General features: G+C 47.8%; 1 protein-coding gene across 2 annotated transcripts; it reads right to left on the reverse strand.

Moving 5' to 3' along the window:
• Positions 1–602: 602 nt before the first annotated feature.
• Positions 603–9,891, reverse strand: GLRX (glutaredoxin). 2 transcript variants are annotated; one of them, XM_047730723.1, is made up of 3 exons: positions 9,445–9,891; positions 3,583–3,702; positions 603–2,003 (listed from the first exon to the last, which is right to left on the reverse strand). In XM_047730723.1, the coding sequence occupies exons 1-2, from the start codon at positions 9,649–9,651 to the stop codon at positions 3,589–3,591; spliced, it is 321 nt and encodes a 106-aa protein (XP_047586679.1). In that variant the 5' UTR covers positions 9,652–9,891; the 3' UTR covers positions 603–2,003; positions 3,583–3,588. The 2 variants fall into 2 exon arrangements, with proteins under 2 accessions (XP_047586679.1, XP_047586678.1); XM_047730722.1 differs by having other exon boundaries at positions 603–2,008; positions 9,445–9,879.
• Positions 9,892–13,426: the final 3,535 nt, after the last annotated feature.

Consider the following 13,426-nt stretch of genomic DNA (forward strand, 5'->3'; position numbering starts at 1 on the left):
CATGTGTTGCTTTGATAAGAAAAAGATCTGTGTTTGAAACTGGGCTTACTATGACCTTTAAGTCGAGACTTGCCTTTGAGTATTTCTGAATCTGGCAAGAGACCAGTACAGAGGATTAACTGCAGTTCAACCTTATGAGAGTTTTGAAGTCCCTGTATGCAGATACTTTTGGATACAGCAGAGAGAGCAGTGGCGTTTTTTTCGTACAAAGGCAGTGAGGGGAGAGGGTAGATACAGGGAGATAGATAATCTATAAATCAGGCCTCAAATGAGAAGTTTGAAAGTAAAGGCGAAGAAAGGGTGTCTGAGGATGAAGTATGAAAGCAAGCATGGGCAAATGGTCTGGAGGGGATTAGAGACTATGCAGGTTGCACACTGCACAACCCCCAAGGGGACATTCACAGTGTTGTGCAGTACGTAACCTGCCCGATCATCCACAGCCATCTGGTTGAAGGGTATTAGGTAAGAAATGGAAAAATAGAATGTGAAATGAAACTACTACAGGATTCTAAATATTATTCAGTGCTGTGTTGACACATCCCAATTATTTGTCATTTCAGTATGAAATTTAAAATCACACCAACCATTTGTACTCTGTAAAAGACAATAGTATGTACCTTTATTTATAATGGTAAGGAACAAAGACGAATAAAGTTTTAATATGGTGTAGTTCAAATTAATACCATTCCTCAAGATACTGAGAACATAGAAAAGAATTAGACAAAAATCTCTGTCAATTAACCATTCACACTAGAGACTGCAGAAGAAAGTTAACTTAAAATTGCAATTCTAGAACAAACTTCACAATAAAGGACTCAAGTTTTCATAGAGTGGAGGTAAAAAGGAGAGAGAGAAAATCATTTAGGACCTTGTTTCTCAAATATGGCCACTTTCACAGAACTATTCTTGGGGGAGGGGTTTGTAAGTTTTCTGTGGTAACATTTTCTTTTTCTTTTTTTTTTTTAAAGATTTTATTTATTTATTTGACAGAGATCACAAGTAGGCAGAGAGTCAGGCAGAGAGAGAGGAGGAAGCGGGCTTCCCGCTGAGCAGACAGCCTGATGCGGGGCTTGATCCCAGGACCCTGAGATCATGACCTGAGCCGAAGGCAGGGGCTTAACCCCCTGAGCCACCCAGGTGCCCCTGTGGTAGCATTTTCAAAGTTGTATTTTACTTCTGTTAATAATCTAAACAAGTTAATAAACAGTTATTCTGGATTACCTGGATGCCATCTTACATAACAGAGGTGCCCATGATTGCAGCAGCTGTGATCTCTCTGGCACCTGTTTTCATGTGGTGTTTCTCAAATTAGGTTCTCAAGACCCTTAGAGGCATTGTTGAACATTCCCTAGGAGAATCTGTGACTTGCCAAGGTTAAAAACATTGATTCAGAGCAGTGATTCTCAAGATAGGATGGGTGGGATGGGGCTCATGACTGGGGAGACCCCCGTATCTTGAAAAAGTACATTCAAAAGACATACTGTTTTTGTAATGCAAATTCTAAAAGTCAGTCTCAATGAAGTACCTTTCAGGCAGTAGCCAAAAATCAATTACAGAGTCATCCTAGGCGGCCTGGGATAAACTTGGTCGAGAAACACTGGCTTAGAGGTAGAGGTGTCCTAGCATATGCAGAGCAGTTAGGAAGAGACATGTGCCAGAGAGAAAGAAGACCTTTTGGGTCACTGAGTGAATCCTAATCCACTTAGCAGTCAGGGTCTTTTGGAACCCAAAGGGCCAATTAAGAAGAAACCCAAGATATCCACCAACCTTCTCAGACCTGTGGGTTGGGGCAAGTTGGTCTACTTTTAATACTGAGTCAAAAGAAGAAGAAGCTCTTTTTTGCCAACCCCCCCCCCTTTTTTTTGTTAACATATTTCAGAGTTTTAAATAAAGAGTTGCTGTGGCTTTTAGCCCTGGCTGCATCCACCACATGATCCACTACACCAGGAAGTGTGCTTATCAACTGATGTGTCATCCAGCTCTCGGGGATAGCATCCTGGGATCTGCTCTGCCAGAAAAAAAAAAAAAAAAAATACAAAGAAGTAGATTTTTGTGAAAAGGTAAATCCCCTTATTTTTCCCATTACCAGAACACGGACTCATTCAGAAACAGTTGGCAGCAAAATGCTGAGATCGTAGAATGTTAAAAGTGCAAATGGGGGGCTGCTAACGCCTACCACGACACAGGGGTAGCTGGGGAAATGGTCTTTCCTGACTTCCCAGCAAGGTCATTTGTTTTCTTCCATTTTTAATCTAAGCCTAAATTGCTCAAAAGTGTTCTGGAATAGAAAACATCTGGCATCACAGTTAAGTGGGGTTTGAGTGCTTTGATAGGCTGCGTGAGGCCACAAACAGACATAGTGTTCACTTGCTGCGAGGGTGCCGTGGAATTGTGATTAGGTGTTTTATGGTATTGACTACTTCATTTCAAGGTATTCAATTATACTTTTTCAGAAATTCTTTTTTAACTTCTACTACTATTTTGAGTAACCGCCACAAATTATATACAGACATTACTCAAGGGTAAGTTATTAATTAGTGGGCAATAAATATCCTTCAGGGAATATTTTGGTCTAAGAACCATGTATTAGTCAATTAGTCTCCTTTAACTAAAAAAAAAAAAAAAAAAAAAAAAAACCACTGAGTCTCTCTGCTTATGAGTCAGGGAAACCGGCCTACTTAGCAACTAACTAGCAATAGCGAGATCTGGGAGAAAGAAGAGCTCGTCAGACCCCAAAATTGCCCTGGTTCATTTTTGAAGAATTCATCACCCTATGGCTTTCCATTCAGCCAAGGATCTCTTCTGGGTGACAACTGCAGAAAACTTTGTTTTGACATTTGGGAACCCAATGAGATTGAATTGATTTGCAATGTGAACACAGGTAATGCAAAAATTATTTCGATTTCAAAATTACACGGAGAATAATCCAAATGGTTTACCACGGCCTCTGTGCCTGGGCCCCCACCCACATTTCTTGCTACTTTCCTTTCACACTGCACACTTCACTCAATCTCTTCTTGCTCACTTTCCTTTCCTCGAATGTTCCAGACTTGTCAGCTCCGGGCCTTTGCACTTGCTATTTCTTCTGCCCAAAAAGCTCTTTGGCTTTATCTTTACATGGCTCTCCTTCTTGTCAACCAGGTCTCTGCTCCACCAGCTGAGAAAGGCTTTCCTTCACCATATTAGCTCTAAATTGGCTCCCCACCCCTGCCTCGTCCTATCACGTTATTCTATTAATTTGTTCCAGAAATTATTTCCTTACTTGTTTTTGGTCAGGTTCCCTCTCTGGGATGGTGGTTCCACACCATCTTTTTGTTCCTCTCCCTATTCCCGGTGCCTCGTACACTGTCTGCACATAGTAAGTGCTCAATAAAGATGTGCTAAATGAAGGTCAAGTGAAAGGATTTCCTCCTATCCACACAACCTCTTTGTAAAACAGGAAACTCCTCAGTGACCTCACAGTTCTTTAAATCACCCTGCAACACTCTTTCTCTAGCTGAACTGCCTCTCTGGAGTAGAATAAAATCCAGTAGAATGCCACCATCTCCCAGTGTCCTGGCCGGCATCCCACCCTTCACTCACCTAGAATTACTGCAGAGCTCCAATCTGATTAAGCCGCTTCAAAAGTTCCCCGCTCTGATGCATTTCTGTCAGATCACTGCATCCGCCTATACAATCTTTACCGATAAAGACTCGAGGTACCTAGAAAAGCAAACAAGCTAAGATAGGTGAGGACCTTCATTACTGGGTCGGGAAGAATGACATTTTTTCCTTCCTTTAAAAGTTTCCCATGATCCAGGGGCGCCTGGGTGGCTCAGTGGGTTAAGCCGCTGCCTTCGGCTCAGGTCATGATCTCAGAGTCCTGGGATCGAGCCCCGCATCGGGCTCTCTGCTCAGCAGGGAGCCTGCTTCCTCCTCTCTCTCTGCCTGCCTCTCTGCCTGCTTGTGATCTCTCTGTCAAATAAATAAATAAAATCTTAAAAAAAAAAAAAAGTTTCCCATGATCCAGAGCTTTTACCGTCACTTTCTTTTTTTTTTATTTAAAGATTTTATTTATTTATTTGACAGAGATCACAGAGAAGCAGGCAGAGAGAGAGAGGAGGAAGCAGGCTCCCTGCTGAGCAGAGGGCCTGATGTGGGGCTCGATCCCAGGACCCTGGGACCATGACCTGAGCCGAAGGCAGAGGCTTTAACCCACTGAGCCACCCAGGCGCCCCTTACCGTCACTTTCCAACGTCCTCACGTATGTTCTTTCAGGTCAGAACTTAGTTACAAGCATAAAATTATTCCTTAAAGAAGGTTGGTAAGCCAAGATGTATTTCCTATGGAGAATGTGGTGCGTGCGATTGTCTGACTTGTCAAAATAACTTAAAAATTTCATCCTCGAGATACACATTTCAGGGAAAGAATTTTGGTTGGCCCCGGCTAGACCACCCTGGTTGAATTCTGGTTTCTCTGCAGCTGGGACCACACCTGAGCCCTGAGGCTGAGCCAGGACAACCAGAGGTCAGTTGGTTTCTAAACACAGCTGGAAAAGGATTTGCGTCCTGTGTTGGTCCCCTATTGTTGATTGACAGTAGATTCATCTCTCTCTGCTGTGAGCTCTGTCCTCTGCTGGGGAAGCGGTGGTGGCATGTGACTCTCCTTTTTTCCGTCCCTCCCGCATCATCGTTTGTCCAAGGGCTATCGCTCACGGGAGTAAGGGTTTGGTTTGGTCCCCCAAGGCAAGCCAGGCTGACGGAGTCATTACCCTGCTGACTGAGATCTTCTCTAGTCACACTCGGGCTCCCTCCCTGCTACTAGCTTCCCAAGTGTTTTTAGAGTCCTGGGGGGAGGAGGAAGTCTTCTCCCTGTGGCCCAGACAACTTCCAGGCCAACTTGTAAGGAAAGGCTGATTGGCCCTGAAGAAACAAACAGTACGGGTCACCTGACTGTGAGAAGCTAGGAGGGCCTCTTCCTGAACCCTAATAACCACCTACCACAAGGGGCAGGAGACATGAAAGATAGGAGGCGGTAAAAATATTTTCAAAGCATTGGATTTTCCTCAGAAGGCATCACAATTCAAGTGAATCTTTTCAAGCATAAGAGAGATGAGAAAGAGGGCTGAATTACTTCAGGAAGTTCTTACAGTGTTTTTATTAAGAAGGTGTTTTGGTGGGAGTGAGCTTTAAAAATGAAGGCCAGATAGTAAGTGAATCTGCACCACATTTCCATGGCTATCTCCTGTGTCTGGAGACTGGGAAAGAGCACGGAAAACTGCACGTCAGAGAGAAAGGGCACACGTGTCCTCTTCAGTCACACACAGTGCTGCCTGCCCTACTTGCCCCATGGCTGCGTGGGGACCCCGTACATGGGGATTGCCATCAAGGAAACATCATTTGTATCAGCTGCCAGGATAGCTGTGGAAAGAGGAGGTCAGGCATCTAAGTTTTCCCTTGGGTCCTTCCATTATTTTGGAAACAAAGCTCCCACTCCTCCAAATTACTGGGGGGTCTTTCGGCTTTTATCACCCCAGGAACACCTGGCTGTGGTCAGGGTATCTGTAACCAGAACAGAATCCCAGTGTAATTTCAATATAATTATGCTGCAAGGCTCCTTCTGTTAAAGGCATTGCCTAGTGAAGTAGAAAACATCTGAGCTTTATTTGTGTATTTATTTGACAGAGAGCGAACACGCGTCGGGGGAGGGGCGGGCGGGTAGAGAAAGGGGGAAAGAATCTTGAACAGGCCCCTGCCGAGCACGGAGCCTGAGCAGGGCTGGATCCCATGACCCTGAGATCTTGACCTGAGCTGAAACCAAGAACCCAGGTGCCCCGAAATCTTCTGAGCTTTAAACAAGGAGGAGATGTATGCACTCTTGAACGTCTGTATTTTCTAAAAGAACTGAGCAATGGTCACCTTCGGCTGGGCTGTGGGCTGAGAGGGTTTGAATTAGTTGGAGAGGGTGCCCTGAAGAGCAAGGAGTCCTCTTCTTAGACCCCACCTGGCAAAGAGGCTGGTTTGCCTGAGAGCTGAGAGGTCCCCTGCCCTCCCGCCCACCCTCTAGACTAGGCAACAGCAAAACCGCTTCCAGCAGGGCAGTTCCTGGAACCTCTGAAAGGAGGTGGACCACAGGCTGCACAGGGCCGGTTGGGGAACTGTGGGGACCCAACGGCTACCTCTTGATCCTGGCTGAGGAAGGATGAAGGAGCATGTGCCCTGTGTCCTCCCTGCCTGGCCCCAGCACCCCTTCCAGGAACCTGAGAGTCTCTTATGGTCAAGGAGCAGGAAGACACTTGCCATCATAAAAATAAGCTTTCTGATCCTGGGGCCTGGACGGGCCTGGCATACCTTTCTCCGGCCCTGGCCCCAGCTAGGTAGCTTCTCCTATACTCCAGGGTGCTCACTCGGAGCCAAGGACTCAGCTATTTCCCAAACTCTTCACCCCATCCCTGGCTATGCCCCTGGTACAGGCCACCATCAATTTTAATCCGAGTCACTGCTGTAGCCTCCAGGTGTCTCCCAGCTTCAGACCTCAGGCTGGCCTTCCCGCACTCACTTTTCCCCACAGCCACGGCCCTTTTCAAAGTCAGTTTGGGTTACGCCTCTGCTCCAGACTCTTCAGTGGAATCCTACTACACTTCACAAGCCACTTCACACGTCCTTGTAACAGCTTGAGAAGGCTTCCCAGCCCTCACCATTACCTCTTCAACCTCATCTCCTCCTACTTTCCTACTGATTTAGGATGCTCCAGCTGGCGCAAGCCTCCCTGCCAGGCACACTTCTACCACAGGACCTCTGCACTCACTCCTTCCACTGCCTGGAACACTGTACCGCTAAATTTCTGCCTTCATTTCTCTCTCACCATCATTAGAGATCTAAAATCAGTGAGGCACCGATGGCTTCGTTTGAAACTGGCCCTTGCTGCCAAGTATCCACCTCCCTTTCCTACCTAGTTTTTTCTCTTTAGCACTTATCACCTTCCAACAAAGTGTTTTACTTTTTGTGTTTACTAGAATGTAAATTCCTCAAAGGCAAGAGTTTTTGTTTGGTTCCTGGCGATTTTCCAATGTCCGGGAAAGTGCTCTGATAGGTCATAGGTGCTTAAAAAAATTGCTGCACCCAACAAAATTATTCTTCCCAGGTGAAGGAGAAATTACTTTCACACACAAGCAAAATTTGAGGAAATTTGTTGCCAACAGAGCTGCCTCACAGGAAATGTTCAAAGAAGTTCTTTAGAGAGAAGGAATATGATATGGGTCAGAAACTCAGAACTACATAAAGGAAGAGCAGGAGAGAGAGAGAATAAATGAAGGTACTGATCTGCGAGATTTGGCCATGGCAAAACCCAAACAATTTCTTCAAGTACATGGCCTGACTGAAGACATGAGTTTCTGGAATCAGTCAGATCCCGCTGGGCTCCTACTATGTGTGCATCACCATAGGTCATTACAGGGAAGTAAGAGCAACGACTTCCAAGTCTCTTGTTTCTTCAGATGTAAACCCTTCCTTGGGAGGGAACCTGAAGTTGACCCCATAAAAGGATCTGTTCTTCCCCTTGAAGGAATGCATTCAGGCTCAAGAACCTGTGAAAGGTCTTTTTAAGAATTCAGAAACAAACTTAAAAGACTAGAAGACAAATTTTTGCTTTGTGGAGAGACAGGAGAAAAAGTGTGCCAAAAGAATGCATGAAGAGGTTTCCCCGTCTAAAGAAGAGATATTACCAGGCTGACAAGGAATTCTCAAAATTTATTCCGTGTTGGAATTACTTGGGGATCTTTTTTTTTTCTTTTGGTAGGAAAGGAACTATTTTTTTTCCAGCCTCGTTAGGGTATAATTGACAAATTTGTATATATGTAAGATCTACAATACTATGATTTGATATACGTACACATTTTTAAATGATCACCACAATCAAGTTAATTAACAAGCCCATCACCTTACATAGTTAACTTTTGTCTCTGTGTGGCAAGGACACGTAAGATCTCCTCCAGAGCCAACTTCAAGCATACAGTGCAGTATTATTAACTAGTCATCTTGCTGTCCACTAGATCCTTAGAATTTCCCTGTCTTATGACTCAGAGATTGTACCCTTTGATCTGGGGATCTTTAAAACTATTGATGCCTGGCTCCCAACTCTGATTTAACTGATACGGAGAATGACTTGAGCATCCAGATTTCTTAAAAAGCTCCTCATGGTGCCAATGTGCAGCAAGCTTTAGGAGCCGCTGAGAGGGGTCCACCCGTCCCAGCGGGGTCCTTGGCAGCGTCTGCCCTGCCCTTTGGCTCTCAGGACGCGGACAGCAGGAGTCTCTGACCACTGTGTTCTCTGCTGCAGGACCCCTCAGACACTGGAGTCCTCAGCTTACAGCTGGGACCCTGGAAGCAATAGGGTAACAGGTTTAGCCTCCATCTGTGCCAAAATATACTGGTCTGTGACTGGAGAGGCAAGGAGAAACAGCCTCCGGTGCTTTATGCTCGGAACCCAGACAGAAGCCTTCAGTCTAACTCAGACCGAAGCAGGAGATGTGCTTCTGCAAACTCTGTGTCCAAGAACGTGCATCCTGAGGCAGGCTGGGGTGAGCTGGGGGGCCGGCCCCTAGCCCACCCAGCGCCAGAGGACTCAGGCAAGCTGGCTGGCCGTCGCTCCAGAAGCCAGGTGTGCTGAGGCAGAGGAAGCCTTTTTAGGTAGAGAAAAGCAGTTCTTAGAGGGGCTCGTCGTCTCTTGAGAGTGAAGGGGACTTGGTGGTCCCTTGCTCTCTTGCTCTCGTCTGGTCTTGCATAGGGGGAGGTCCTTGAGGATCACCCAGGTGGTGTCTTACAGGATCACACTGCAAAAGCCCTTGTGAGAGCCATGCTGGAACTCTGGCCCCTGGACTCCCTACTAGCACAGGCCTGGATGCATCTCAGAGAAGGGACAAATCAGGAGCCTTTAGATTGTTCCAGTGGGTGGAGTTAGATAAGATAGGGAAGAATGAGCTAATTGGGTTATATGGTTAAAGCAAGCTTAGAGAAAAGATTGAAGGACAGCAAATCCTGCTTGGCCAGGTGAACCCAGAAGAAAGAGTGCATAGGATTCCTGCGTTCAGTAGCAGAAACGCCCAGGTCACCCGGGGCCCCTGTAGCCCACCTTCCAACCCCAGCCCTGTAAGCTGCAAACTGTCATTTCCCGGCAGTGCTTGAAACAAAGACTCCAGCTCACCCACTCCGGGACAGCTGCTGGGCCCGCGGACCCGACGCACGGCACAGGGTCTGCAAGGACCTCTGGCTGCAGCCCAGCTGCCCGGTCCCCTGAGCGGCAGTGTCTTCTCTTCGTCACCCTCCCCCACCCTGCAGAGCCCTCCGATGGCGCCTTGAGTGAGGGAGCCCTAGCGGTGTCCTAGAGAAAGGCACAGGCGGATCCCCTGCACAGCCCCCACAAGAAAAGGGAATCTGAGAACCCTTGGCCCAGCCTTTGAGAACTCACCGTTCTGGCTCCTGTGAGCGTTTCCAAATAGTCTTGAATCTTGCTTGTGTCACTGGTGGCCGTGATATCGACAAATTCCAAAAGCCCTTGTTTGAAGGGCAGCTCGCTGAGGAGCTCCTGGGTCCTTCTGCAGTAGGGGCAGGTGGGCTTGATGAACACGACCACCTTCCCGGGCTGGATTTTGCTGTTCACGAACTCTTGAGCCATACTGACAGGCGGCTGCCTCCTGGGGAGGAGTCCTCAATGCCGGTACCGCCGGGGTGTAAAGCGGTGGCCGGGCCAGCTGGCTCGCATTTAAAGGAACCTCCCCAGAGGAGGAGTTTGCCCCGGCGCGTGCTGGGGTTTTAAAGAGACAGCTCCAATGTCATTTCAGCCTGGTGTGATTCATCAGCTGGAGATGCCAAGGTCGGCATCCTTGTTGTTCATCAATAGCTATGTCCAGGATGTCGGCGTTGTCCTCAGCTTTTCCAGGAGCACCTGCCCTTTGGCAGAGAGTGTAGTCAAAGCACTCTTCGGGGAAGCATCCAGGGCGCAGACCAGCCCCCCAGGGAGAGGGCTGAGCCAGCAGTGACTTCTTAGGAGTCCAGTCTTTGGTTTCCCTCTCAGACCCACCGATGCTCACGTGGAAACAGAATCACTCATGAAACATGGAAATCCCCTCAGAGGAAGTGAAACTGAAATTGGGACTTTGCCTCCATCTTGACGTGGCTCCCAGGGCATTTGGCTTGGCCCGGTGGATGGGTGGTTTGTGGTTGTGATTGCTTTAATGGAATTAGTTCCCAACCCTTAAAAATCTGGAGATTTCACAGAAGGATCTGGTCTTGCAACCTCTCTCTGAAAAGCCGGGTCACACTGACTTGTGGCAGCACCCTCTCCTAGGGGTGGATGGGAGTGGCTCCCATTTGCTATAGGCCACCGGCTAGCTCCAGTCTTCCCGGACACCTGCTGCTTTAGGGCCATAAGCATTTTGAATTTGGGACCTCTGAACATCAGTTTACCATGAAAGCAGATTGCAACACACACCCTGATTTCAAACTGCAGGTTCAAGGAGGGTCTTTTTCTCTGTTTAACCCTCCATTTGTGCCCCTTTGTTTTCTGTGTTTGGGAATGAAGTGGAATAATAACTTGGCTACTGCATTTACCTCAAGCAGGGTCTGTGGCACCGGAAACTGTGATGTTCTCCCCTGCATGGCCCACAGTCCCTGGTGGGGGGAGCAGTCTTCTGTTCTAGGTTCAGTTCTGACCCCCCCGTATGCAGTCAGTTAAATCAAACAATCCAAGAAACACCACCTTTAAAAGTGAGTCCTTCTTTTCTGCAAGAAGTTTTACACTGAAACTCTTTCAGGAGGGGTAGGGCTAGGGCCAGCGAGGGACCCTTCCTTGGATTGTCATGTCAGCAGAATCCCCAGCAACGTATGATCCACAGAGGGAAGAAGATGGACTCCCAGAAGCAGCTCTAACTATTACTAAAATTAAATGGCAAAATGAGAAACCCAGATTTTGAGTCACAGAAAGGGAGCTACTGAAATCTCTGTCAGCAAAAAGAATGTGTTTAGGGGCTAGGGTCCTGAGGCACCTTGTCCCACTCAGGGCTGGGAACTGCCCAGCCCATGGCTTCACGTCCCTCCTGCCCAAGCACAGAGCAGATTCTCTCACCATTTCCACCCACTTCCTTCCTTTAGCTGCTGCTCCTGTGGTCAGGCTCCTCCCCGGGGCCCCGAGTCTCTTCAGGGACCTGGGGGAGTGGGGTGCCGCCTTCTGTTCCCTGGGCCTGAGGTTCATTGGCAGGCCTTGTACTTGGCTATTTCCTCAGAGCCTTTGTCTTCCCACTGTCTGGGGTTTGCCTGCCCCTCTCTGGGGATCTTTTCTGCCAGTTGCAACTCTGTTCAAGTCCCTCATGGTTGAAAACCACCACCTTTCATCTCCTTCGAACCTGCTCTCCTGCCCACGCCCTTTCCCCACAACCAAGTGTCTGTCAAGTGTCAAGCTGTTCCGATTGCTGTCTGTAGTTTCTCCACCTCCCACTCTTTCCTCACCTCATTGCAATCTGACCTCCTTATCAGCTCTTCTGCCCAAACTCTTTTGCTAAGTCATTGTGTGGCCAGGTGTCCTGAGAGACTAATGCACAAGTGTGGGTGTGGAGTTATTGGTAAACTGGTGGAGTGAACTTCCCAAAAGATCTCGGCACGCAGGGTCCCCTGGGAGTCTGGGTACCTAGGGCAGAGCCTGGGGTAGGGGGGAGACTCTGTGGTCTGCTCTATAGCTCAGCCCCACGGACTGGTGTCTGAGGGCTTAGGACGGATGGGCACACACCTGGAGAAGGCATTTTCCTGAGGGACTTTGTGAGGCATGGAGCACAAACAGATGACAAATAGGGGGGTGTCCTTTTCATTTCTCAGAAAATGCTGTGGCTTCAGCTCAGGGAATAGGTCAGAGCTTAGAATACTCTGCTGCCTCAGAATCATGAAGGTGCGTTGCTTTGGCAGTTCAAGAGATGGAACCCGTTAATCTCGGGGGCATCTCAGGGGGGCTGTGGGGAGGCCCGGTCCCCAAGTGTGGTGGATATCAGATGCTGGTGTGTGTGGAGAAGCACACGGGCCCTCTTCTTGGGCCTGGACACTGCTCTTCCAGGCACTCAGAGAAATACTGGGAAGCAAGGACTTCTCTTCAGGGAGTGGAGGTCCTGCTCTGCAGATGGTTGGCAATGGCACCGAGCCAGTGATGTGTGTGAAATGGTGGCTGGTACTATTCGTGTGACCCTGAGTGGACCCACAGGATGATGAGGGCTGGGGAAATTTGGCCACACATGAACATGTTTCAGGCTTTTTCCTGACTTCCCCTTTTGTAGGACTTGACCACATAGGTCACCATCCCCTCTTGAAGCTTTCTTCTTCAAAAGGTCATTTGCAACTTGCTTTTTTAAAATTCTTCCTGTATCTCTGGATATTCTGTCTCAGATTTCTCAGATTTCTCACTCAAGAATTTTGCCCACACATGTGGTATATCCTTTTGTCATTGTGCACACACCCTCCTTGAAAGAGTTCATCTGCCCACGTAGCTCCAGTTAGCACCTGTTTGCTGAGGAGTATCACGTTTATTTTTCTTATCTAGACTTCTATCCTAAGCCTCAGGAATGGACAGCTTTTCCCTACTGAGAAGATCCTCCCGGGGGGTCCTAAGAAGTGTTAGCCTCAGTGTGACCGAAACTGAAGCCAATCTTCTCTCTTCATGTATGCATGGCTGAAACGGCCAGGCCTGGGCTCCAGGAGAAGATCACGAAAGAGCAGAATGGGAGGAATTGATGGCCAAATGAAGATGAAAAATTGGTTCAGCAGCAGGGATTAAAAAATCATATTAAAAAAACAAAAACAGGGGCGCCTGGGTGGTTCAGTGGGTTAAAGTAAAGCCTCTGCCTTCGGCTCAGGTCATGATCCCAGGGTCCAGGGATCGAGCCCCACATCGGGCTCTCTGCTCAGCGGGGAGCTTGCTTCCTCCTCTCTCTGCCCACCTCGCTGCCTACTTGTGATCTCTGTCTGTCAAATAAATAAACAAAATCTTTAAAAAAACAAAAACAAAGAAGTTATGCTCCATGACAAGAAATTCAGGCTCCTAGGCAAGCACTTGGTGGATGATTGACTGTGTGGCCAAATAAGAGCGTGGAAACAAAATAAAGTTTAAAAAAAAAATGGTTTCAAATCTTTCTTGGGAAATGCAATTGTACTTTGGCTACAGTGACCCTATAACTAATAGAGGTCCAAAGTCTGCTTCTCCAGGCAGGCAGCACTGGAGGAACACTAACCACCAAGGTCAAGCCGTTCCAACGCATCCAAATCTCAAATTCGTGTTTTCAGATTACCAGTTGCACAGCAACTGCCTTCTGCAAAAGTACCACCTACCTCCAGGTATTGCCGCTTGTGAAAAACAGTCCTTAGCCCTGAGTGGAGAAGCTCAAAAGCCGTGAATCACAGGGACAGAGTGTCTG

The sequence above is a fragment of the Lutra lutra genome, chromosome 5 (assembly GCF_902655055.1).
Source record: "Lutra lutra chromosome 5, mLutLut1.2, whole genome shotgun sequence".
Lineage (NCBI taxonomy): Eukaryota > Metazoa > Chordata > Mammalia > Carnivora > Mustelidae > Lutra > Lutra lutra.

Coding starts and splice junctions, on each gene's coding strand:
- GLRX (XM_047730723.1), bottom strand. CDS start 9,651: ATGGCTCAAGAGTTCGTGAACAGCAAAATCCAGCCCGGGAAGGTGGTC. Junction 3,703..9,444: donor CGCTCACAGGAGCCAGAACG/GTGAGTTCTCAA, acceptor TTGCTTTTCTAG/GTACCTCGAGTCTTTATCGG.